Below are 27,684 nucleotides of genomic sequence, written 5' to 3'. Positions count from 1 at the left end.
TGTCACATAAGAGGCCCATCAGGTACATACACGAAAAGCAACAAGACATTTATTTAACTTATGTGACTTTATTAAACATGTCAAAGCTATGTAATCTTCAACCACCTCTTATTTTGTATCTTTCCTTAAAGGTGTCTTTTGCCGGTTTGAACGAAAACAGTTAAAGCAGCACCTGATCATGGAACTAGCGATGTGAGAGCTTGGACTTGCACCATCCACCTGTGGAGAGGTTGTCATTAACACATCTACCAGAGGTAGGAAAAAAATCCACACAATACCAGCTCTGTCATCTCAGTGGGACCCCTTAGGGTTGGGGCAGCTGACAGCTACTTTCTTTCCAATAAGTTTCTGAGGCTTCTGCTTGGGATTCTGCCCCATTTCCCTGAGCACGGTAGTTTTCCATGGCTTCTTCCCTTGTTTCACTCATTTTTAGAAAATGGCCCTTTCAGCTGGAGGGCCCTTTTGTATTAGGGGCTGGTAGGTGACACTGATGATCAGCCAAAAGGCAAACACTATAGGGCACGCAGCCACAAGCACAGCCTGCCTGCCTGGGGCACCATGGGAAGCCAGGATATGCATTTTGGCAGGTATTTTAATCTGATTGGATGTGGATGGGGATTAGACCCTGGCCTAGCCATGTCTGAAAACCATTCTCAGTTCTGACTGGACAGTTCTGAGGGGGTGGGAAATGAGTTTTGGGTGTGGACACAATCAGCTTCTCAAACCTGATTGGGGGGCAACACTGTACCCTAGCCAGGTCCTCATGTCATTCTCAGTCCTGATTGGACAGCTCCCAGTGGATATGAAATCCAAAAAAGGGTTTATTAACTTATTATTGCAGCCAAAGTATTAAAAACCCACAAAAATTAGATCTGCTTATTTTCATGTTTATATTAACAAATTATCTGCTTATCAACTCTTTAGTTTTGCTTACATTTGATTCTGACTTTAGCTCCACCTACTTTTAATTTTGGCATAAATTCCATCTACTGCTGATTATGATATCATAATTAAAAATAGACAAGTCTGATAAGAGTTTTATGGAAGTTGCTATACTAGTTTTGTTGTGTAAAGAAAATATTGTGCACCTTATTCCTTGTCTGAATCTGTCTGGTTACAGTTCCAGCCACTGCATCGTGTTCTGCTTTTGTTTGCCAGATTTAAGTATTCAAAACTTTCCCTACATATATTTTAATCCATGATCAAATCACTGGTAAACCTTTTTTGTTTTAAATTGAATAGATTGAGCTTTAGTCTCTCGTAATAAGGCAGGTTTTTAGATCACAGCTCATTCTTTTTCAGTTTATCAAGGTTCCACTTAATGTGAACATGGGAATTAAAAATGATCTTGTGAGGTCCCTTCCAGCCCTAATGTCTCTGAAATCTATGAAATGCAACATCCAGTAATGGGCTCATTAATGCCATAGGAAGTAGTAATAATGGCTTTCTACTTCTACTCTACATTCTCCTACCAATGAATCTGAAGATTTTATGCTCTCTCTTTAGTGACCAGTGGACCTTGGGAACTCAAGTTCAGTGGCTTTCCATCATGACCCTTCTGTGTCCCTTCCTAAGTTACTGCTTTCCAGAATACACTCCCTTGTCTGGTAAGTCAGGCAGGGTGGCATCTTGGGGCTAACTGGTTCAGAGAGGCATAAGTTTTTGTAGGTGACAGACAACTTCATCAGATCTGGCAAAATAGGCTATTGCCTATTGAAACTTATGCCTCTCTAAACTTGTCTTTAGGGTGCTACCCTACTCTGCCTTGTGCCTGAGTTCAAAATAACATGGCTGTCTCTACTCATGTATAGTGAAGTCTACATTCTTGGCTCATAGGTAGGTTGACCTTGTATTAAATACTTGTTGTTTAAATGAGCCCAATTTACCACAGAAATCCAGATCACTTTATGAAATGATCTGTTCTTACTTATCACCAATGTTTGCGATACCTGTAGACCTTACTAGCAATGATGTTATGGTTTCCTCCAAATGATTAATAAAGAGATGGAATAGTGCTGATCCAAAGACAGATGCCTCCAGAGCCCCACTAGAAATGCCTTAATGAAGTGATGATTCTTAATTAATGAGTACTTTCTGTGAAGTCCCTAATTTTTTGCACATGCTTAAGTCTGCAGTATATGGGCCTATGAGGAATACATGCATCAAAAATAACAAATACTGAATTTACCTGAATCCAAGGCAACTCTGAATTAGATAATAATTAGATTCTATACATAGGACATTTATAAATTTGTTATAATTTTCCATGTTTAGAATTTACTTAATGGAGGGACATCTTAAATGTGTCCCCTCCCCATGTGGGGCAAGCATTGGTAGTGGGGTTGAGGGAGGTGATAGAGGGGCAGGCAGCAGGGGACACACAGTGGGAGAAGTAGTAGCAGGGCAGGCAATGGGGAAGTCAAGTGGCCTGAACCTTGCCCCCCCCCAGTGCCTGCAGGTCCTGGTGCTTGCCCCTTGCTTGCTCCCCTCACGTTACCCCCTGTTGCATGTAATGTCCCTACTACTTGTCCCCCTGGTGCCTGATCCCCTGGCACTTGGGTACCTCAGTGCCTACCACTCCTGTAGCTTACCCTAGCCCTGTCTGCCCTTCCCTATAGTGCCTGCATTCCCTAGCCCTGCCCCACCTACTTTCCTCTGCTCTCCCTTCCCAGCTGCAGCTTACCCTCCAGATCTGGCTCCGCTTCAGCCGAGGGCACAGAACACATGGTCACTTCAGCCAGGCAGCAGTGACTGTGGTAGCAGCAGCTCTGGACTCAATTCTGGAGATGGGGCCAGAGCTGCTGCCACTGTTGCTGCTGCTGTATGGTCTTTCAGGGGCTGGATCAACCATATGCTCCATTTCTGGAGCTGCAGTGGGGCCAGAGCTGGAGGGTAAGCAGCAGCAGGGTGGGGGAGTGGGGCAGAGGCAGTGGGGGTACAGGGGTGGTGGCAGGGGGGCTGCAGCTCCAACTCCAATTTTGAGGCCATGTTAGATCCAGAATCAGAGCTACACCAGCCTGGTTCTCACTGACACTCAAATCTAAGACAAAGATCAACCCACCAGCATGGAGGCTGAGGTATGGGTAAGTTGCTTGGTGTGCAGTGTGGCTATGAACCCTCTCTTGGGGAGCCAGTTGTTGGGCATGATGTGCTACCTGAAGGGCACCACTGAGGAAGACTTGCAGTTTTGATACGGTCAACAAGGTCAAATATGAAATCAATGAGGCCTGAGTAAAGAAGTAATTGATTGATAGGAAAAATCCATCCATTCAGGGTGTGTAAGGAACCAGTGATTGGTGCTGGACTTGCAGAGCGTGTGCATTAATAAAAGGGGCGTAAATAAGGATTAATTGAGCCCTGACAAACTCCTGACTTGGAAGGGTATAATAAGTGTTGATGACTGGATGAGCTATCAGTCAAGAGACTCGGCTACAGTGGAAAGACCATGGTAGTAGTCTGGCAGGTGTGGTGAGGACAGGATGTAGGAGAGGTGGAGACCTGTGAAGAGGATTTGCTCTCCATTGAGCAAGTTCTGTTTCCCTTTTTTTTCAGCACTCCGATTCCCCAATATTTTATTTTACATCAAGGCATGGCAGGAGAGCACAAAGGAAGAGGGCAACAGCTCTCAGGATGAGCTACAATGATACGTTGCACCCTCTGACAGCTGGTGCATTGGCTGGGAAGGCGTGAAACAGACCAATGTCATGTCAAAGAGGAGTATGGAGAGACAGAGAGCTAGAGATCCACCAGACTTCACCAGAGCTGAGGGTCCCACAAAACTGGCAACAAGCCAGTAGGCTGGTGTTGCAATTGTTTCAGGGGCAACAGACACAAATAGAGGAATTAATATGAGTAAGAACCAAGGAGGTAGAGGCACGGATTATGCTGCTGATCTGACAGCAAGGGCTGAGTGAGAAAATAGAGGCTCAACAAGTGGCGATTATTCACACCACTGAGAGTATAAAGATGCAAAAAATGAGAGTAGAAGATGAGATAGAAGCTTACCTGGAATCTTTTGAGGGAGCTCCCCTGGTGGCTGGATGGGATCAGGCTTGGTGGGCCAACCAATTGGGCCCTCTCTTGAGAGGCTCAGCCCAGGTAGCCTGTTGGACCTTACTGACTATACGAAAGCTAGCGATGCGATACTGTATTGGCAGGAAATCTCACCGGAGTACTATCGGCAGTGATTTAAGGCCAAAAAGAACACAGAAAAGCAGAGACCTCATAAGGAGGTCAGGAGAAAGGGAGTTGGTAGTGGGGGTCTACTATAGACTGCCACAGCAGGAGGATGAGCTAGACCTGGAATTCTCCGGGCAGCTCTCAGAGGCCATACGGTTGAGAGATATAGTTGTCACGGGTGACCTAAACTACCTTGACATCTGCGGGGAGGATAGTCAGCCAGAACTAATTGCTCACGTAGGTCCTTAACCTGCATACAGGACCTCCACCTAATGCAGGAGGTATATGATTCCACTAGGGGGAACGCCTTGCTAGACTTGGTGCTGGCTATGGGGGATGACCTGGTGGGGGATCTGCAATTACAAGGCAACCTAGGGGATAGTAACCATCAATTGATTGAATTCACTATTCGGCAAAGGGTGGGAAAAGTAACTAGCGGGGCAGAAGTGCTAGATTTTAGAAAGGCTGACTTCAGTGTGTTTAGGAGATTAATTAGTGGGGCATTAAAGCTCAAGAGCATTGACAAAATGGGGGTCCAGGAAGGGTGGTCATTCCTCAAGGAAGTGATCCTTCAGGCACAGCAGGAGGCAATCCCACTCTGTAGAAAAGGGGTCAAAGGGGCCAAGAAGACCTCCTGGCTAAACAGGGAAATCCAGGGAAGCCTAAGGGCAAAAAAAGGGGCATACAGGCTGTGGAAGCAGGGTGTAGCTACCAAAGAGGAGTATACCTCCTTGGCTCACACTTGCAGGGAATCAGTTAGGAAGGCCAAAGCAGCATTAGAGCTTAGGCTGGTGACAAAAATTAAGGACAACAAAAAGTCTTAGGTATATAGGGAGCAAAAAGAAGGTGCAGGGCAGCAAAGGACCCCTACAGGATAGACAAGGGCAGTTGGTGACAGATAGGAGAGAAAAACCAGAGCTCTTCAATAAGCTTTTTGCCTCTGTATTCTTGAACTCAGATCTAGACAAAAATCCCAAATGCATTACTGATAGAAGCAGGAGAAACACCAGCCTACCAACTGTCAGCGCTGACCTAGTAAAAAGACACTTGGAGGAGCTGGATGTGCTTAAATGTGTTTAAATCAGCGGGACTGGATGAGATCCATCCAAGGGTGCTGAAAGAATTAGCCAGTGTCATAGCAGATCCACTGGCATGACTGTTTGAGCACCTGTGGTGCTCAGGTGAGGTCCCAGAGGATTGGAAAAGGGCCAATATGGTACTTATTTTCAAGAAGGGGAGGAAGGCCGATTCAGGTAACTATAGACTGGTTAGTCTCATCTCTATCCTTGGGAAAACTCTTGAAAAAATTATCAAGGATCACATTTGTCGGAGTCCAGCGGGTAATATAATGCTGAAGGGCAAGCAGCACAGGTTCATAGCTAGTAGATCCTGCCTGACTAACTTTGTTTCTTTCTATGACCAGGTCACTAAATGCTTAGATGCAGGAGTCGAGGTAGATGTCATCTACTTGGACTTTAAGAAGGCCTTCAACATGGTATCCCATCCTATTCTTATAAACAAATTGAATGGCTGTGCCATAGGCGATTACACAGTCATGTAGGTGGCAAATTGGCTTAAAGATCATACTCAGAGAGTGATGGTGGACAGGTCGGTATCAACCTTGAAAGATGTAGGCAGTGGGGTCCTCCAAGGCTCAGTCCTTGGGCCAGTGCTGTTCAAAATCTTCATCAGCGACCTGGATGAGGGCGTGGAAAGCACTCTGTCCAAATTCGCAGATGACACCAAACTATGGGGTGAAGCAGACACACTGCGGGGAAGAAACTGAATCCAGGTGGACCTGGACAGGTTAGAGAAATGGGCAGAGAACAATAGGATGCAGTTCAACAAGGACAAGTGCAAGGTGCTGCACCTAGGGAGAGGGAATCACCAGCACACCTATAGGCTGGGGGGATGACCTTCTCAGCAGTACAGTGGCAGATAGAGATCTTGGAGTTGTTGTTTACTCCAAGATGAATATGAGTTGTCAATGTCATGAAGTAATTAGCAGACCTAACTGCACTTTGTCATGCATTAGTAGGTGCATCACGAACAGGTCCAGGGAGGTGATGCTTCTCCTCTATGCGGCACTGGTCAGGCTGCAGCTGGACTACCACATCCAGTTCTGGGCTCCACAATTCAAGAATGATGTGGACAACCTTGAGAGGGTCCAGAGGAGGGCTGCTTGTATGGTTACAGGCCTGCAGGGAAGGCCCTATGAGAAAAGGCTGAGGGACCTGAAACTTTTCAGCCTCTGCAAGAGAAGGCTGAGGAGGGATCTTGTGGCAGTATACAAATTCATTGGGGCAGCAGGGAATGGGAGATGCTCTGTTTACCAGAACACCCCTTGGCATAACCAGAAACAATGGCCACACACTGATAGAAAGTAGATTTAGGTTGGACATCAGAAAGAACTTCTTCATGGTTAGGGTTGCCAGAATCTGGAACGGGCTTCCAAGGGAGATGGTGCTCTCCCCTACCTTGGGGGTCTTCAAGAAGAGACTGAACAAGCACCTAGCTGGGGTCACATGACCTCAGCACTTTTTTCTGCCACTGGCAGGGGGTTGGACTCGATGATCCATTGAGGTCCCTTCCGACCCTAGCATCTATGAATCTATGCTGACTCAGACACTGAGGAACTTTCTGGAAAGATGGATCCAACTTTAAGGAAAGTCTGTAGCTGAGGTCTCGGATTTATTTACTTTAGAGCAGTTCCTCACTGACTTCAGGGAGGAAACTCAAAAAATGGGTCTGACAACACCAGCCCCAAACTATGGAAGAGGCTTTACACTTGACTGAGTCCTTTACTGTGGCTGAAGCAGATTCTGGAAAAGGGAGAGTTACGAAGACAATACACACCCCAGGCAGACAAATGGAAGATCCAGGGATGGGAACAAAGAAAATTGATGCATCAGAGGCCACGGAATGGGGTGGGCCACCTGGGCCATGGCCCGACCAACTTTTAGCACATTAATTTATATAATCCACAAATGCACAATTGTCATTCTGGTTAAAACTGTAACATTTTTTTAACTGCATAGATAGCTAAATTAATGTGCTAAAAGTTGGTGAGGCCATGGCCCGGATGGCCCACTCTGTTCTGCGGCCTATGGGAGCCATCATGGGCCCAACCCTGGGTATTTAGAGGATGGAGATCCCATAATACCATCTAATCCCATGACCTTCCCAGATCACATTTGACAGCAGGGAAAGGTCTCTTTAGACCCTCTGGGTCAGGCTACAAGGGGGACCAGGAGAGGGAGAACTGATGGTGGGAATCTACTAGGTGATTACACAAGAGGAGGAGAGCAACTGAGCTTTCTCAGGAGAACTGACAGAAGCAGCTAGCACTAGAGATATGATAATCATGGGTGACTTCAACTACCCAGACGTCTGTTGGGAAGACCATTCAGCCGCCTCCAACAGGTCAGCCAACTTCCTGGCAACAACAGACAATCTGTTTCTAACACAGGTTGTGGAAGGCCCTACTAGGGGCAAGGCCACTCTGGATTTAGTGCTGACCAAAGAAGAGGGCATTATGGGTGACTTGAGGATTGGTGGTACTCTGTGTGACGGTGACCATGACCTGATAAGTTTCACCATCCACCATAAGACTGGAAAGTTAATCACAGAATGGAAATCCTAAATTTAAAGAAGGCAGATTTTGGCAAATTCAAGAGGCTTTTTGGAGAGGCCCTCTGCAACTGGCAACTGGATGATTTGGGAGTGCAGGAACAATGGTACTTCCTTAAGGAGGTAATTCTCATGGCTCAAAAACAGGCCATCCCCATGTGGGCAAAAAGTGGAAAAGGAGCCAGGAGACTTGGTTGGCTCACCAGGGATATTAGGGAGCTATTGAAAAAGAAAAAAAGAAGTATATGTATAATGGAGGAATGGCTTAGCAACCAGGGAGGAATACACTTTTATCACTAGGGCCTGCAAATACAAGACACAGAAAGCTAAGGCAGGCATGGAGATCAAACTGGCAACCAGTATAAAAGACAACAAAAAGTCCTTCTATAGGTACATAGGTAGCAAGAAAAAATCAGGCTCCACTGTGGGACCCCTATGGAATACCTCAGGGCTGCCCACAGTCAGTGCTCATGAAAGGGCAGAACTCCTAAATACATACTTTGCATCAGTATTCCTGAAATCCAATGGGGGCTGCTTACTTGACCAGAGGCCCAGGGAACAGGGGGAAGGCAACAGCCTACATGAAATCAGCCCAGAACAGGTGATGGATATTCTACAATGCTTGGACATTTTCAAGTCTGCTGGGCCAGACAACCTGCACCTGAAAGAACTGGCTGAATTTATAGAAGCACCACTGGCAGAGGAAGAGTTGTGGAACTCAGGAGTGGTTCTGGATGACTGGAAGAGCACCAATGTGGTGCCCATTTTTAAGAAAGGGAAGAGGATGACCCTGCCAACTACAGACTGGTCAGTCTGACCTCGGTCTTGGGTAAAGTCTTTGAAAAGTTGGTTAAGGAGGCCATCATCTACAAGCTGGTAATGGATGGGGTGCTAAAAAGCAACCAGCATGGCTTTGTCAAGGGTAGATCAGGCCTGATGAACCTTGTGTCCTTCTACGACCAGGTAACTAACCATCTGTATGATGGACATGAGGTTGATGTCATCTACTTAGACTTCAGTAAAGCCTTTGACTCTGTCTTCCATTGGATTCTCTCTAAGAAACTGGAGAGTACTTGGCTGGGCCAGTCTACAGTGAGGTGGGTGGACAACTGTCTTAGAGGCCATGCCCAGATAGTGGTGATCAATGGGATGGCCTCATCTTGGAGGGCCGTATCCAGTGGTGTCCCCCAGGCATCAGTGCTTGGACCTGTGCTATTCAATATATTCATTAACAACTTGGATGAGGGGGTTGAAAGCTCAATGATTAAGTTCACAGATGATACCAAGCTGTGGGGAAACTCAGACATCCAGAGGATAGAGCAATGATCCAGGATGATCTGACAGACTGGATTTATGGGTGGAACAAAATCAAATGAGGTTCAACAGGGAGAAGTACAAGGTCCTTCACCTAGGTGGGAAGAACCCTCACCACAACTATACAATGGTAATTCAGCTGGTAGTGTGGCTGAGCAGTCTAAGGCGCTGGATTTAGGCTCCAGTCTTTCTGGGGGTATGGGTTTGAATCCCATCACTGCCATCTCTTTAGTTTCCCAACTTATAGCAGCCGTGAATCTGACATCCGATGACATCCGTCTCCCCTCTTGAGAGGTTACAGGACCTGAACCTGTTCAGCCTCCACAAGAGAAGACTGAGGGGGGACCAGAAGGGGTTGGGGCAGACCTTGTTTCCCCTAGTGCCCCCCGGGATAACAAGGAATAACGGCCACAAGTTGTTGGAGAGTAGGTTTGGGGGTCGGACTCGATGATCTATTGAGGTCCCTTCTGACCCTAACATCTATGAATGAATGAGTGGTGGTCCACTGGCTGGCACAGCATCTGAACAAGACCTGAGGGTCACAATCAACTGGAAGATGAATATGAGCCCACAGTGTGATGAGGCTGCCAGAAGGGCAAATAAAACTCTGGCATGCATCAGTCGATGCGTGGCCAATAGATCGAGGGAGGTACTCCTCCCTCTCTATTCGGCATTGGTGCAGCCTCAGCTGGAGTACTGTGCCCAGTTCTGGGTACTGCACTTCAAGAAGGATATGGATAAACTCAAGAAGGTACAAAGAAGAGCCCCTGTACGGTTAAGGGCATGGAGGGTAGGCCCTATGAGGAGAGACTTCAGGACCTGGGCCTGTTCAGTCTGAGTAAGGCTGAGAAGAGACTTGATATCTACCTACAAGTACTTCAGGGGGGAGCATCAAGAACTAGGACAGCAATGATTCAGGAAGGCACCTCAAGGCAGGACAAGGACCAATGGGCATAAATTAATAGAGGATGAATTCAGGTTGGACATGAGGAGAAACTTCTTCTCTGTAAGGGTCACCAGAAACTGGAACACACTCCCAGCAGAGATGGTGCAGTCACCCTCCTTGGAGATGTTCAAGATGAGGCTGGATAGGCATCTTGTTGAGCTCATCTGAGCCCATTGTGCTAGAGCAGCTTTAGTGCTCCGTCACTTTAAGGGCTGGAGCGGGAAGCCACCAAGGTGGCTGATGAGGGTAGCCATTTTGGGGATCTCTGTTATAAGGGCAGAACACAGCAGTTTGTGATAAGGAGCTCTGGGAGTAACATTGCTTGGTGGAGCTCCTGCTCCAGGAACATCGGAGGTAAGGGTGAGGCTATCGGGAAGGAGGAGGCCTCATTGGTCCTGGACATGACCTGAAACTGTACCCTGCTGGGATACAGAGGCCTGGTGGTCCTGCCTGTGGTGGGGCAGGGCCACTCAAATACCAGGACCGAGAACCTCCCCGGTGTAAGGCAGGTTGGGGTGCCTAAACTCCAGCCCCCACCTTCAGGTGGGTAATAGGAGAACTAGCGGGGGCAGGTAAGCTTATAAGAAGGAGAGAAACACCAAAGCCTACAGGGGTGTCCGACCCTGTGCCCAGATGAGAGAGTGGAGTTGAGAGGCCTGGCAGGAGGGCAGAGAGTGGGGCCCCAGAGTGGTAGGGGCAGAGTAGTGGCCCGGTGAGGGGTGTGGTAGCAAAGTCAGCCCACAGTTCTGTGAATCACCCAGCATTTGTTCAGATGAGGGTCACAGGAGAGGCCCAAAAGGCTGCGTGCCTGCTGACCGAAGCGAGAAGAGATAAGCCTGATTGCCCTCTGGGGTCACTCAAAGGGATCAAGGGCAGGGTGCATGTGGCCCAAGGGGGCAATATGACAGAGGTCCAAGATGGGTGGTATGTGGGAGCCCTGGTGAGAGCAGGGGGGTGAAAGAGGCCATGGTGAGAGGGGGGTGGTATGCACATGTCCCAGAATGGAGCAGGTTGTAAGAGACCTAACTGTGCATTGAGCTTGGTCTTGTCTGAAGCAGGAGTAAATACCAAACTAAGTATGTTATCTGTGAGGCATGGGACATGTGTAGGGATGGTTGGAGCACGTACATTGGGCCTTTGACATCAGCGTGGTTCAAAGGACAGCATCCCGCTTATTTAACAACTGGAACAATTCACAACAAGGCATGGCAGGTGAACAAGGCAGCTTGCTCAAGGACAAAGAAATGGGTTGGTCTCACGACTGGGCCTTGGACCTGGCTCCTTTTGTCACAGCATTAACTTCCTGCCCATGGCAGGGGCCTGGACTTGATGATCTTACAGGTCCCTTCTGGTTCTAAGTTTCTATGATTCTATGATGTAGTATGCTACCACTGTGGGTCTCTTGGACACATGGCCTGCAATTGCACACAGAACCTGTGAGAAAGTCAGGGCTGGGAGGAAGCCTGGTGAAGCCAGGGTGAGTGACCCCTGAAGACCCCCTATGCCAAAACAATGGAGTGCAGTTTTGGGTGGCACAAAGGGTCTTTCCACATTCCTATACCTAGGATAGATGTCAAGGTAGGAAGTGTGATAATACCCACAGTGGTGGACACTGGGTGTGTGCAGACCATGATAAAAGAAGGGCTATTGTAACCACACGTAGGTGAGAAGTATATACCCATTAACATGCTTTGCATGCATCTTGTGACCTACACTTATGAGAGATGTCACCTGCCCTTAACCATAATGAGTTGAACAGAAGAGTTGGCTGTGGCATGGCCAAGACATTATCATTACCCCATGTTGATAGGCCAAGACTAGCCTTACCTGTAAGAAGTCCTGGACCAGACCCTGGGAAAAAGAGGTGTGGAGGCCCAGATGGAAGAGGCAGGGAAAACATAGATTGAGGGGGTATCAGGGGAAAATTTAGTCCCTGAAGAAGGAGAGCAGCTGGTAGAGGCTGTGGATTTAGGTGACATCATCATGGAGGTCTTGCCTCTCAGCTCCGTGTTCTTGGGGAACCCTGGCACAGGACACAGCCTGTCTGACTCACAAAGAACTCTCTCCCTCCCCACCTCTACCTGAACAAGAACTGATTAGAGGAAGGACTTGCAGAAGACAAAGAAGATGCAGTGGGAGACACACCTAAAGTCCTCCAGACAAGGGTGACAAGAGTGAAGCAACTCCCCTGGTCTCATTTGCATCTGAGATGGAACCAGGTGACAACTCATTTAAGTGGGAGATGGGACAGGAATGCATCTTCATTAGCATTCAGGATAGAGAACAGAGATTCCAAGGCAAGGACTGCACTGAATTCTGGGATCAAGAATTCACTTCGACTGGTTCAAGCTTCACTGAGTGCTGAGACCCCCAACTCTCTCTCTCTCTTTGTCTCCAGGAACCTGACTTTTATTCTCTTACTCCAGGCACAGCTTTCTAAATCTGACTTTTGCTACTCAAACTCAAGCTAGATTTCCCCAAAACCCTAATTGAAACTATGTAATATTGTAACTGTTTAGCTGTCTCTCTCTTGTATGGCTGTTATTACTGGTATCATCATAAGTTCATATACCTGACAATAAATAACTTTTATGGTCAAGCTGGTTGCTATACTTTTTCTATGAACCTCACCTACTCTTTCTTCCCCTCAACCTCCCCATTTGCTCTGAAGCAACGCTTCTTTTACCTAAGCCAAAGATCCCTGTAATGCCAAAAACCACAGTGGGGTCTGCTTGTCAAGGGGGTTACTACTAGGATAGTTAGGGCAAAAGATTGGGACGTGCTGAGTTTGAGACACATAAGGGGATCAACTTGTACAAGCTGATTGACCCAGTTTGGCTCAGACGTGCCCTAATGAACTGAATGCTGGCCCATGAGGGTGTCAACTGGACACCCAGCTGGATTCAGAGGTATTCTGTTTACCTGTGTGCTTGTGTCAGACTGCATTTTGTTGTTACCTTAATGAACTGATTCCTGGCATATGAGGGTGTCAGCCTGTCCATGCTGATCAACCCAGCTGGGTCAGGTGTGTCACATTAATCTCTGTGTGTGTGTGTATTTGACTGATCTGGTGGCTGGAGGAACCCAGCCCCATTGAAACTGAGTCCTGCAAGGTAGTTCCATTGGGGGTGAGGACGTGCAGAAGGGAGAGATATAGCTCCATATAGAAATGCAAGTAACACAAGTAGCACATTGACAGAAAATTACAGAGACCCCCAGAAAAGTACCCCTAATAAATGAGCACACCCCACAGTGATGGGCAAATCTAGTAACAGAGGGACACTTCCAGGAGGAGCAGACCGAGGAGTCAACCTTTCACCATGGTACAAAGGGGGCATAGCAGAAACAGAGGAGGAAGTATTGTGGCCCGAACTACTAGAATCCTACCCCACTTTGAGGTAAGAGATGGCAACCTGTACTGGATAGAGGCAGAGAAAGAAAAGGGGGAAGAGGTAGCCCAAGTTCTGGTGCCCCAGAGATATCAACTTGCCTTGTTGCAAATTGTACACGCATTCCGTATGGACTGCCATCTAGGAAGAGACAAGACTGAGGTCCAATTGGCCCAATGTCTTTATTGGCCAGGGTTGCACAAATAGGTGGAAAGATTCTGCCAGGGGTGCCCTGTCAGAGTCTGCCAGGGGTGCCTCTGATGTGATGCCCCTGAGGGTTCCATTGAGGCCTAAGCCAACTGTGGAAAGGCTCATTTATTGGGTAGCATTAGACATTGCTGGCTATAACAGGGCATTGTCCTCAGGCCCTGCTATGATCTTGACTGCCCCATCAGACCAAAGCACCTGGGAAAACTTACTGGCAGACTCCAGGAAGATGGTGTGGTTAACAGAGTCATGCAGCTGGTGTCTGGGGCTCAAGCGGCATCTCTGTTGGTTGGCTCAGGCTGTGTGGAGTCATGGGTGTCCAGAGCTGGCTCCTATTGTCTAGTGGGTGTTCAGCCAGAAGTCAAAAGGGGTCACCAGCATAATTGAAGTCCCCCGGAGAGGGCATGTACAAGGGAAGCAGAGCTTGTGCCAGCTGCATGGGGACATGGCACTAAAGAGTGGAGCCAAAACTTTCAGCTGACGGCAGAGCCAGAGTTGGGTGAAGTGAAGAGCAAAGATCTCCACCAGAGGAGTGCAAACCACCTGGGACCGGTGAGTCCTATGAGTAAAAAATGGGTTCCCCACCCCAAGAAGGTTGAACTGAGTTAATTAATACATCAGCCTGGGAGTAAGGGGATCCAATTACAGTAGGCAGAAGCAAGGTACCTGATTATGATGAATGTTAATTAACTGATAAGACATAAAAGGACGAATTAACGATTGTTGGTAGACTGGTTAATGAGTCAACCAGTTTACGGATGAAAGTTATAGGAAATAATTAACTGAGTGGGGGAAGCCTATTAGCTGGTCACCCAGTGGATTATTGAAGAAAAGGGGAATTGATTGAGAGGATGCTGAGAAGCTGATTAATTGATAAGATGTAAATAAGAATGATAAGCGTGCAAGTTGATGGGCAGTAAATATAAATCTATTAACAGACATAGATATCTGGAAATAAACTCAGTGACTTACAAGAACAAAAGAAAAACCAATTGATCACCAGTATAACTGGTGGCCTAGTATCATTAAGCATCTATGATGAGAAGATTCAGTTGCAATGGATTTATGGGCAATTGAAGTAGAAGATTAGTGGGTGTTGTGAACCCACAAACCTGGAACGGTTAATGGTTACTCCCTGTGAGAAAGAGATGACAAAAGAATGTTCAATGGACGGGCACCACATCACACTTAAAGGGGAGAATGAGACCCCAAAGAGAGGTCACATTCCTATGTCTGCATAGGCGTGGTAAAGGACAGGGTATAGGGAGGAGAAGCCCTGTGAAGAAAGAGCTTGCTTCAATTCCTATTACTGGTGGTAACAAAAGATTTCACCTCCCCTTTTCTTTTCTTTTCTTTTCTTTTCTTTTCTTTTCTTTTCTTTTTACATTTTAAATATGAAGGCATGGAAGGAGAGTAATAAGGGAGACACCCCAGAGCAAGGGGAAATAAGTGAAGGTTTTATTTGGACACCACAACGGTAGAGAACTCCCACACTAGCCCTTTCCCAAAAAGCAGTGCCAAGATCAATACATCTTAGTCTTCTTTGATTATGCCACAAGATATCCTGAAGCCATCCCGATGAGGTCTATTACTGCACCTAAGGTATTGGAGGAACTGTGGGTTTCCTGGGTTGGGATACCCCAAGAGATCCCCAAGAGATCTTTATGGATCAAGGGACAAATTTTATTTCAGGAGTATTAAAAGGAGTATGTGAGACCTTAAAGGTTAAACAACTCCATACCTCGGTGTATCACCTACAGATAGATGGGTTAATAGAGCTCTTTAACTGCACTCTAAAGGGGATGAACAGGACCTATATACAAGGAGACCCCAGGAAGTGGGAACTGGTGATTCCCCCCAACTCTTTGCAGTCCAAGAGGTGCCCCAAGCCTCCGTGGGATGCTTCTAATTTGAGTTGGTGTATGGGCACTAGCCTTGGGGGCTCCTAGATATAGTATATGAAGCAATGTTGGCAGGAGTTGGGTATGGTGAAGTAGTGGCCACCGAAGCAGGTTACAGAGTTGAGGAAGCAGTTGGAGTGAGTGTACCAGATTGCAAGGGAGAACTTGGAAAAAAGCTCAGGGGTGAGAAAAAGAGTATTATGATAAGAGAGCAAGAAAGTGGGAGTTTCAAGTCAGGGATTGAGTCTTGTTGATGCTCCCTGACAATGGTAGTAAACTTCTGTTCCAGTAGCAGGGCCCATTTAAGATAACAAGGAAAGCAGGTCCCCATAACTATGCAGTAGAGCAAGTGGAATGGGCTCCAGGTGTACTATACTAACCTATTAAAGGGGTGGAGGGAAGGGGAAGGGCTGCTCATGAGCCCCATTACTGATGTCAGTGAATTAGGACCTGAGGGGATAACTGAGAGGTGAGACAGTAGAGAAGAGCCACTCACCATTGGTGAGTGTGGCGGCGAAGCGCCCCCACAGGCGAGCGAGGGGGAGCAAAGGAAACCCACAGACCCCAGACCCCGAGAGCAAGCCCCCAGAAGGGCATACGCACCGTCAGAGGGGCAGCGGGAGGAAGAGCCGCATCCGCGGCCTCAGCCGCGTGAGCCGCCATTACGCCGGCTCTGGCAACAGCTGTTCCCCGCGCGGCGAACAGCTGAGCCAATCCCAGCGGCCGGAGCGGCCGCGGCGGGAGGATTTAAGAATGCCGGCAGAACAGGGAACGCGCGGGAGCCAGGGAGAGAGAGTACGGGTGTGCTGCCCGTGCCGCAGGCTCTCACACGGGGCAGTGAGGACCACGTCTGCGGGTCTCAAACAGGCAGCGTAGGCAGGAGCGGGAAGCCTGCCGCCGGCAGCCAAGTGAGAGGCAGCCAGAGAGTGCACGCCGAGGCACTCTCTCAGCGTCCTGAAGCGGCAAACGCACAGGAGGCAGGGGAGCGCCCTGCGGACGGGAGGAGAGGGGAGACAGCGGAGGCCCCGGGAGGGGGCTGGCACCAGGGGAAGCACCCATCAGCTCCCCCTGGTGCGGAGGAGTATTATCTTTAAGGAAGGAGGAAGGAGAAACCCCTCTTAGCAGGAGGGAGGACGACCGGAACTGGTCAGGGGCCATCATACTGGGCCTGGCAACATCTGGACAACATCTCCCAGTGGTTGGCGTGTGGACGGGGTGTAGGGGAGGCGGAGCCCCGTGGATCACTGCGTCCCGTAACCGTGAGTAACACCGTCTATCGGGAGGTCCCACCCAGGATAAAGATCTCCACTGGAGACCCCTCTGAACGTAACCGATTACATCCAAGTCGTGGCAGGCGAGTTGAGGGGAGGGGCCACACCCCGATAGGCCAGGCGGAGCGAGGCACGGGCTCCACAGTGAGCAATTAGGTAGGTTACAAAGGACCTCCCTAGAGGCATTGGTAGAGGAGTTCCCTGAAGTTTTTATGGAAGAGCCTGAGGGGTAGAGCATCAAATCTTGACACCCACAGGGTATTTAGCGAGGGGACATTGCAGAAGGCTACTGAGTCATTTATACGGACTTGTGCAGCCTGAATTAGATCAGACAAAAAGAAGGGGTATCATTGAAGAGCCGTGCAGCTCGTGGAGAAGTCCCACGGTGGTAGTCCTGAAACCGGATGGGACTATAAGGCTTTACATTGATTTTAAGAAAGTTAATTCAGTATCTGTTTTTTATGTCTTCCATGTACTCCATACTGAGGAAATGTTAGAATAGATTGGTCAGGCATGATTCATATCGACATTAGACTTGACAAAGGGGTACTGGCAGATCCCTATGGCTAGGGAAGATAAGGAGAAGCCAATTTTTAGGACCCCATGGGGGTTATTTAAGTTCATCTGGATGTCCTTCAGGTTACATGGGGCAGGCCACCTTTTTTCAGAGATTGATGGGCTGATTGTTAGTGCCACATCACACTTCTGTCACTGCCTACATAGATGACATCATAATATTTTCAGAGCAGCAAGAGCAACATCTTCAGCATCTGCAGGCTGTCCTTTTAGAACTTAAAGCTGCTGGATTAATAGCAAACCAAAAAAATGTTCCCTGGGAAAGGAAGATACCAAATATTTGGGTTTTTTAGTAGGACAAGGCCAGATTAAACCTCTGGTGAACAAGAGAGAGGCTGTTAGGTCCTATAGACCACCCTCAACTAAGAAGCAGCCGAGATCCTTCTTGGGTCTCACTAATTACTATAAGAAGTTTGTTCCAGGGTTTTCAGAAATATCAGCACCCCTGACTGAGTTGATCAAAGGTTGGAATGGGGGAGACCTCCAATGGTCTCCAAGATCTCTCACCACTTTTCAACACTTAAAAAGGGCATTATGTCAGAGCCCAGTCCTCTATATTCCGGACTTCAATAAGACAATTGACAAACTGATGTTTTGGGAATAGCATTAGGGATGGTATTGACACAGCGGGTAGAGGGTTAAGAACGGCCAATTGCATATGTAAGCCAGAAGCTGCTAGGCCCTGAGACAAGGTACTCCACAATTGAATGAAAGTGTTTGGCCATAAAGTGGAGCATTGGACTTTTTTGTTATTATTTGCTAGGGAAGAAGTTTGTTTTCATTACAGACCATGCTCCCTTGAAATGGCTGCAATCCATGAAGAACAATAACACTCAGACAATGTGGTGGGTCCTGGCCCTACAGTCTTTTTATTTTTCTGTAGAGCATCATTTGGGGAAGCAAAATGTAACAATGGATTTTTTGTCAAAGAGCTTTGGAAATGATGACCACTAGGTAGCAGGAATGGACAGGCATGAGGCAAAGCAATTATTACATATGGTGGACAGGACTAAACATGATAATGCTAAGAGACTATCAGAAGTGGGGGGCTGTAACAGGAAGCCATCCCTTGGCCCCTGTTATGAGCAGGGCCCTGAGTGCAACCACAAGTCCCAGCTGCTGGCAACCACATGTCTAGGGAGCTGGGTGTATTTGACCCTTGAGAGGCCTACTGGGCCCAAAAGAAAGAGGTCTGAAGCACTTTACCCTCAGAGAGGGGAAGGCATGGTCTCCTGGAGGAGAACAGTATAGTTCTGTATGAAGGCATAGCGGAGAGCAACAAACTTGAGTCCTGGCCTGGGGGTGAGCCTTGGGCAGTTGGAGTGAGAGCCAGTGAGGAATAACTGGTGGAGAAGAGGTGGCCACTCAACCCACCAGTGCAGAGGCTGATATATGGATAAGCTGGCTTGGTGTGGGGATCTACTGTGAAGCTTCTGGGGGAGCCAGTTGGTGGGCCTGATGGGCCAGCCGAAGGACACCACTGAGTTGTGGTTTTGATAAGGCCAACAATGTTGAATATGAAATCAATGAGGCCTGGGTAAAGACGTAATTGATTGATGGGGAAAAAATCGCTCCATCAAGGGTGTGTAAGGACGCAGTGATTGGTGCTGGATTTGCAGAGCATGTGCATTAATAAAAGGGGTGTAAATAAGGATTAATTGAGCCTGGATGAGCTCCTTACTTGGAAAGGTATAATAAGCGTTGACAACTGGATGAGCTACTGGTCAAGAGACTCGGCTGCACTGGAAAGACCTCAGTATTAGCTTGGCAGGTGTGGTGAGGACAGGGTGTAGGGGAGGTGGACCCTGTGAAGAGGATGCACTTCCCATTGAGAGAGCCCTGTTTCCCTTTTTTTTCACACTCAGCTTCCCCTATATTTGTTTTACACCAAGGCGTGGCAGGTAAGCACAAAGGAAGAAGGCAACAGCTCTCAGGAAGAGCTATTGGACATGTTGCACCCACTGACATGCTCCATGTTAAATGAGGGAAACACACTTGTCTTGGATTTGAGTAAATACGTGTAGGTTTTAAGGGCTTAATCTATATCAATGATGCTCTACCTTTTGGCTCCACAGGGCAAATGAATGGCCTGGGTCTGGTCTGTGGGCTGGATCAGGCACCCGTTTCAAGGCCCCATGCTACCTCACCAATATTGGCCCTGCACCATCTCCACCTGTTCCTGTGCTGCCTCTGATACCCTTGCATACCTGGATTGGGTCCCTTACCCTTTATCAGTCCCACAATGCCTTTGTCTGGTCCAGAACACTGGAATCAGTCCCTGCTGCCCCCAGCTGTGCACACCAGGATCAGGCTGTCTTTGCAGATATAGCTCATAGGGTTCTGCTAGCCAGGCTATGGGGCTCACTTTAGATCCAAAAATATGGCAGCAGGAGTGCGGCAGTTGTTGCCACCACTCCTTTGATGCTAAATTTTTGGACTTGTGAGGAGCCCCATGGGCTGGATGACACGGACCTGCAGGCTGTATCTGGCCCACAGGCCAGGTGTTCAGCACCCCTGATCTATTTGAAGGCAGAGAACTAGTCAGTGTTAGAAAGGGGAAAGGAAAGGGACCAATGAATGGAATGTAAGAAAATATATTTGGGCTAGAGATAAGGAAAAAGGCCTTGGTCTTACTCCCATTGAAACCAGTGGAAAAATATCCCCTGACTTCAGGGGTAGCAATATTGGAGCCAAAAATGTTAACAGAACAGCTACACTGGGGAACAGGCTGTATTGCAAGGCTAGAGGTGGCATCTGTGTAGAGATTACAGAGTAGGTAAAAACATGTTAGAACTGAATGAAACAGTGAATGTGTAGCCGTTCAGGGGCCAGAGGACAACCATATGCTCCATGTCTGGGACTTCAGTGGGGCCAGAGCTGGAGGGTAAGCAGCAGCAGGGAGAGGGCAAAGGCAGTGGCAGGGGACAGGTGTAGGTGGGGAGGGGGGAAGAGATGGCAGGGGTACAGAGGTGGTAGCAGGGGGAAGTGGCAAGGGGTCAGCTGAGGGACCCAAGAGATCTTTTGTGGCCCAGTCATCTGAAGTTCTGTTATTGAAGGTGTTATGATATATTTACCTTAGAGCTGTGTGCAGAAGCTTTTGTATCCCTGGTATGGCACAGGCTAGCACAAGTACCTGTAAACAAAAACATGTGCAGTTTAGCTGGGACTGCTTTCCCTTTTCATTACTGATGTTCTTAGATGTTGCTTTAGCATCACTGCAGAGTAGTGTCCTGCGACTTTTTGTTCCAATGGGCCTGTCTAGGCTTTATTAGTACCCCAGCAGGAGTGCTGCAGTGAGGGACACCATGCCTGCTTCTGTGCATGCTGCCTTCCTAATCTGATCAAATGTGTAACTATCATCAGTGTGCTACTGGGCACAACTCCATCAGCTCTAGCTCTTGGGTGAGCCTACTGGTGTATGCACACCACAGCACTCAGTTGACTACCTGACCTCCATTTCAGGGGGCAGCCCATGCAGAGTACATACTGTGGTCCTCTGTGGTGATCTTTGATACAATACTGAAGCACATAGGCATGCCCAGCATGTAGATAAAGCCCATGAGTGCTGTTTTTTATCTAGAGGAGGTTTCCTTATATTTTCATGCGTTGTTGTGCTACATTTGGGGCATGTTTTTACTGTGCCTAGTACCTGGAAGCAAGAGCCCAATTGTGCTACCATAGTAACAATCTGCACTTAGTGGATGTCCTATAGAAGAGATGGCTTTTCTATAGGAAGAACTCGCATATAGCCTAGGTAAAGCTTCTGATTCATTTTGCAAGATGTTAATAGAGTGTCTTGTTATGAAGCTTTTATGCAGGGAATTGCCAGTTACTAGGTGCGTCTAAATGAGATAGTTTACTGTGCATTGCATTAATTTAATGCGCAGTAAAACATCCCTGTCTACACATGCATGTCAATTACTGCACATTAAATTAGTCTAATGCACCATTTCCAAATACCAATACAAACAGGTACTAGAAAAATGGTGTATTAACTAATGTGCCAAAGCTCATGTCTAGACCCTGGCCAGAAGCAGGGGGCCACAACTGGTGCTTGGCTAACCCCTTATCTCTGCTCAGCTGGGAGGGAGCTGCCCTAGAGCTGGGACAGCTTCCCTGCCTCCCAGAGCCAAGACCTGACCTCTGTGCCCCCTGTCAGCCTGCGACTGGCACCCAGAGGAGCCTGGAGCTCTGCCTGGCTGCTGCAAGAGGGCCGAGCAGGGCAGAAGCAACCTTGGACTGAATTCCTCCCATTGGGAGCAAATTTTCTCCCTGTTGGTGCACATTCAGATTTGTGTCCAGGTGTAGTTTAATGCTCCTGAATTTTCTGTGCAGAAAATTCAGATGCATTAATTGCATATGTAGATGTGCCCACAGAGAATGAAAACTATGTGGAAGGGTTGAAGAGCCTCCTTTAAAACAACTATTTCCTTTGCCAAGAAGAGTCTGTTCTGGAGAAATTCCCCTTTCTTTCAGAATAGCTATTCTCAAGAATCCTGTATTTTTCAGTATCAAAATGATAGTTAAGAATAAGGGAGTGAAAAAATTAAAATAAATTACAAACAATTATAAAGAAATTGAGGGGGAAAAATGAAAACCCTAGAAAGTACACATATCAAATATTCACTTTTGTGCTGTGCTTGAAATGCTGATGATGCTTCTTCAAATTCTTCAACACTAAAAACAAAGGAAAGTTATTTGGATTATTCATAATTAGAATACAAAAAAAAGAGTAAAGGTTCATAACATCACTTCTAGTGCATTTTTCATCTTCAAATCTTGTTTCTGGTGTTTGCTGCCAAGGGTTGGGTGTATCTGTGCTCTGTACCCTACTTTGTGCCTAGCACATGATCAGCATTTAACATACAATGTAAAATCACTAAAAATGCTTTACAGACTCTTGGCCCCCTTTGGCTGCTCTGAGGTGATGGCATCCTCCCACTAGAATGCCATGTAGCTGTAAACCAAAAATCTAGAAATCTGTGACTTTGCCATATACCTGCTATATGGCCTTGGGTGAGCCATTTCACTTCACAGTTCTCTCTGTGAAAGGCCCAATCCTACTTACTCCTTATGGGCATGTCCAGATGAGTGTGGCTGTGCGGTATGTGGCATTGCAAATGTGTCTGCAGTGCCACATATTGCACAGTCAGGTGTTCTCTGTGCTGCCTGTGTGCGCTGTGCCGCTTTTTTTCCCTGTGGGTTTTTTTGACCCAGCAATGAGCAACGCGTGCTGCTGAAATGCAGAGCTGGGTTGCCTGGAGCTGTGCTGTAGCTGCTGGGCAGGCTCTGCCTGGCAGGATTGCCTTTGTATCCCCAGGAGGCCCCCAGGACCCAAAGTAAGGCTGCTGGGGCCAGCACAGTGCTGACTCTAACCTCCCCTACCACACCCGGGGTAACTTGCTGTGTGCCAAAGCGCGTGTGGGACAGGCACAAGCAGCTGTGGTGCAAGGTGTCTTGTCTCCAGGCGCTAAACATCCGTGCTCATCTGGATGTGGACCACATGTCCAACTGTATTGTTTGGTCCTTATGCACAGTTTGGGATTCTATTTCTCTGTGGTAGAATAGGATCATCCTATGTCCATACCAGCCCACTTCTTGAACCTGATCACTGCACCTTGTATTTAACATTCATTGGCTAAAATGGCAAAATAACGTTGGGGAAGTGTCTTTCAATTTAGGAGCAGGCTGAAATCTAGGATCACCTCATGTCCCACATATCTCCCTGTTTTGGCTGCCCAGTTGGCCAGCTGTTCTAATGACAGTACTGTTGTTGACACCTTTGGATGTGGATACAGACATGAACAGGAAACTGCCCTCTCTGTCATCTGAAAATATTCACTGTTTCCAATTACAAAGCTGAAAGTTGTTGAAAAGGTTGGAGGGGCCATGACCAGGCTCTCCAACATCACAGCTATTTTGGGGCTTTTATTTTAAAGTGAAGTCCTGCCCTGTGCTTCTCAGAAATACTATGGAGGGAGAGAACATGGAAGAGATATACCCTGGTTCAAAATGCCCCTATGCTGAACATTTTCCCCAGACCCCCATCAGGTGTGGCTGTGTAGGCTTACCTGGGGGTGAGAAGGAAGCATGTGTTATGATGACAGTAAGTTAGCCTTGTATGAAACCTCAGTCACTGTGGGTATTCCGCAGTGCTACAAAGGTCACAAGAGGCCTGGTCATAGGTCAGGAGAGAGTTGGACAGAGCTCTGTGCTACTTCATACTGATAAAATGTGTGTGTGTGTGTGTGTGTGTGTGTGTGTGTATCTATATCTATATCTATCTTACTTGTAGTGTGTATAATCTATAATGTGGGGGGCAGCCCTGTCCAGAGACTCTAGATTCCTCCACTCTACCTTTCTTGCTATAACACCAGAAAAAAGTACCTTAACTGTTCATTGTCCATGGATGAAGTCAATAGACTCATCATCAGATGAGAGGACTCAACTTTTATAATGTCTTCAGAGATCTCCTTTTCCTCCTCTTCCTGTTGCATCTCATCATCATCCTCTTCATCGTACTCCCAATCCTCTGCTTTCAGATTTACAACCACCTGCTCTTCGTCCTTATTATTCTCAATATCATGGACTACCAGTCGTACAACAAGGTCTTCCTTGGTCTGAACATCTTTCAGAAGTTCCACTCGAGTGATGTCAGGCTCCAGCACATTCTGAAATGAGTTCCTGCTGAAGGGCTGAAGTAAAAGAGAAAGCTTTTGAAGAGAATTTCACTTCAGAGTCATTTTTATATGAGTTCTTCCTACAGTTCACTAATTAGAGATAAATAAATCAAGACTCTTTTAACTTCAGTTGAATACTCAGAAAAATCAGGACTTTGCAATAAAACATTTTGTTAAGGAAAAATGAGAGGGTATTTTTAAAATCAGAAACCCCAAATGACCATGCCATTGGTTATTTTGGGCTGGTTTGCTGAAAGAGCAGGACTGACTTGGGCCAGCCCACAGGGTGGATGGATCAAACTGATATGAAGCAAACTGCAAGCATGTCGGAACCAAAAAAGAAAGGTTGACCCAGTAACAGGTGCAGAACCAGCAGGGGAATGGTAGGACTGAACCAATAGCTGGAAGCCTGGCAATGGTACAGGACGAGCAAGCACCTTTGTAGGACCTGGAGAGCTCAGAGAGCACTTCTAGCATGTTCTGACACTCAGTACAGACTGGCCAAACCCTAGGCTGGATGTTAATGGCCACAGAGGCCAAGACAGAAGAGGCTGGTAATGGGGCCAACTACGTCTGGGAGTCAGGATGAAGATGAGCCTCACCAGGTGGGGGTGGGGAGGGAGAGGGAGGCATGCAAAGGACTTTTATAGCTCATGCCCAGTGTCTGGGTCCTCACAGTGATGTGCATGTGTACTGCAGGGGGTGTTTTTCTATGTGGCTTGGAGCACATGATGCTGAAGGCATGGATATCTCAAGAGCAGGATCTGCAGAAGCTCAGAGAAGAATCTTCCTTTGGAAGACTGAGGACTGTTGGGAGAACTGGAAGGTGAAGAAGCTGAGTGAAGTTCTATGGCAACTGGATGTAGAACCCCAGAAAGGACAAGGAAGGTCCCTGATCTGCTGGGTGAGGTGTCATCAGTAAAGGCTATCGAAAAAAGGAAAGAGCAGACCTTGTTGAAGTCAGTGGGAATTTCACCACTGGTCTTGAGGAACCAGGATTTCACCCATATGTCTACTATCAGCCAGGAAAACACTTTAAAGGCTGGAGGGAAATACAGTGCCAGATATTGCCACCCTTCTGTTGTATAAGGCCTTGCTCACCTTATACATGTGAATCAATGGATTACATGTGAATCAATGAGTTGACGTGAGAAGCTTGGAAGCACTCATCCTGGAGAAGGGCATCAGGATATGGCCCTAAGTGATGAGTCCCAGGTTACATGGGAACCTCATGGTAACCACCAGAAACACCATCTCTCCTTATTGCAGGGCCAAGCCTGGCAACCAGAATGTGAAAGACACTCACACATAATTAGATATGGATATTTCTTTCTCAGTCTGCTTTGCCCATCTGTATTTAAACTATCTGCTTAAAAGCAGATCATAAACAAACACTAAGTGGTCCCTATGACTGTCAGCTATTAAGTCCAAAGGCTTCTTCTAGACTTCAATTCAGTAAGGCACTTAAATGCACACTTTTAAGCATGCACTGTGAATTTCAGTTGGTCATTAGCCTACACTGAAATTTATGCAAATACTTACGTGCTTTGTCCTAGGTCCAAACACTGCAAATCACTTATGCCTATGAGCAGTTTCATTGATGCCACTGGGATTCCTGTACTTGAATTTTTTTCTGGATCAGGGCTCTCTAGCAAAGTCACAATTAACATATTTTTTTTAATCAGTCCCCACATGAAAATGCTTGTGTCACAACCTGGTCCATTTCTGCTCTTTCTGAATGTGAACTAGGCTGTTGTGATTCTCAGACCAACCCAGGTCTGGGAATAACCTGTCGCTGTTTCTAGATCTGAGTCTCTTGGGTGCACTACCCAGTTCAGATGCCATGTCTGAAAGCTTACTTAAGCAGCAGGACCTAGCAGTAGGATCTTGGAACCACTGCCTGATCCATCCAGCACTCAGAAATCACTTATACATATGGTCCCACCACTAACCACTTGGCTGTGGCAACTCTTGTTTTTTTTAACTCACTTCTTTGGAGACAGCAAGGCAGTAAAGTGAGGACACCATGTCTTAGCAAAATAATTTCTTACACACATTCTGTGCTCAACTTTGAAAGAGCACAAGAGTTACAGATCTATGGAGAACAAGGTCCTAAAAGTCCCCTCAGTCTGATATCACCCCATTTGTTAGTCTCTAGATTTGGCCCAACTCTTTTATGGAAGGCAAAGTACTGCATGCTTCCACATCTGGTCGTCTCTTTCTAATGATGAAGTGGCCCCTATGACTTAAGGAAGCAGCTATCTTTGAACCAATCTCTATCATCAGTAGGAGAAGCAGAGAACTCGAGGTGTCTCATGCATATGCTCAATCCAAGGGATTTCAGCTTTTTCTTGTGCCCACACAGATTTCTTGTAAAGAGAGTTGATTCAAGATTAGTGGCTTTACTGACCACTAGCCCAGAATCCCAGATAGCAAGGGTTGTCCACACTGATGGCCCACTGCAGGCTCTTTAGGAGATGGTCTACCACTTTGCCAGAGTATGCATTATTCAGAGTAGATGGGCTTTCCACACCACAAGCTGCAAATTAGAAACCCAATGGCATTCACAAAATAAAATGTAGTTTAGCAATTGACACAGCCTTGTCTACAAGGCTGCACCAGTCTTACACTTTTCACTTACCTCCATTGGTCTTACATCTAGTCGTCCTGAGTTACCCACAGAGAAACATCTGCCTTTTTTTCTCCCTGCCTCAAGTCTTCTAATTTCATCTTCACAATATTTCCCAGCCATTGATGCTCTTCTTATGTCTCTTAGGCTATGCCCAGTTTGAGCGAAGCATATTTTTTTCAGTTCCTCAAGAGGTTCTGTTTTTATAGAAATAACTGCTAAATGGTTTGAAACCAAGTTTGGATCTATGGGTAAAGGCTTATTTCTAAGATAAGGGATTATTTTCACAGGCAGGTCCTCTGTTTCTGCTGGGTTCTTATTTGCAGTTTCATCTGTGATCGGCTTTCCAGAAGTTGCTGTTTTAGGTTCTGTGTTAATAGACACTCGTGCAAAAACCTTGTCAGCAATTCTGCTTGGCTTCATAACCCTTTTACTCAACATTGATGGACTGTCACTAGCAGCCTGTAAAAGGGGGCAACTGGAGATTTCCTCAATTATTACAGTAGCCACTTCTTGAGGAAAGTGTTTCCTGCAACCTGTTATGTCATCATAAATGTCTTGCACAGATCCAGATTTTTGTAAAATATTATTGTAAACAGAATGAACAACTTGATTGATAGTTTCTTCATACTCTGGATTTAGATCTTGTTCATCGGTGACTGCCACAAGATAGATTTTATGTTTGGACAACCCTTGTTCCATGGACTGTTTAAGGTTCTCAGCAATTTCATTCATTTCAGCTCTTGATAAACATCTTCTGTGTTTTGGACTTCCGCCATTATTTAAGCTTAAGACTTTTGACAGGAATGCACTTAGTATTTCTTCCACAAATGTCACAGGTACCATGAGAACAGATGATTCTAACATTTGTTTCTGAATCTTCATTATTTTTCCTTCATTCATTGTTATCCTTTTTTGAAAGGAGTACTTGAGATGGATGTAATATTTTTCTAGTCACAACT

At 46.8% G+C, this 27,684-nt stretch overlaps 1 protein-coding gene and 1 long non-coding RNA gene across 2 annotated transcripts in view; one reads left to right on the top strand and one right to left on the bottom strand.

Moving 5' to 3' along the window:
* Window positions 1–72: 72 nt before the first annotated feature.
* LOC132252137 (fibrous sheath-interacting protein 2-like) lies at window positions 73–27,684 on the bottom strand. The gene is made up of 5 exons (XM_059732611.1): window positions 26,735–27,684; window positions 23,801–24,108; window positions 22,041–22,090; window positions 20,488–20,546; window positions 73–219 (listed from the first exon to the last, which is right to left on the bottom strand). Exons 1-5 carry the CDS (start codon window positions 27,623–27,625, stop codon window positions 109–111), a joined length of 1,419 nt encoding a protein of 472 aa, XP_059588594.1. The 5' UTR covers window positions 27,626–27,684; the 3' UTR covers window positions 73–108.
* The window catches only part of LOC132252138 (uncharacterized), a 96,568-nt gene continuing 69,048 nt past the window's right edge, over window positions 165–27,684 (top strand). The window contains exon 1 of the long non-coding RNA XR_009463919.1: window positions 165–254. This is a non-coding gene — a long non-coding RNA (uncharacterized LOC132252138). The remainder of the gene's footprint in view (window positions 255–27,684) is intronic.

Source organism: Alligator mississippiensis, chromosome 8, assembly GCF_030867095.1.
Source record: "Alligator mississippiensis isolate rAllMis1 chromosome 8, rAllMis1, whole genome shotgun sequence".
In the NCBI taxonomy this organism is placed as follows: domain Eukaryota; kingdom Metazoa; phylum Chordata; order Crocodylia; family Alligatoridae; genus Alligator; species Alligator mississippiensis.
Note: the sequence above shows the minus strand (reverse complement) of the source record. Positions and strands in the feature narration are given on the sequence as shown.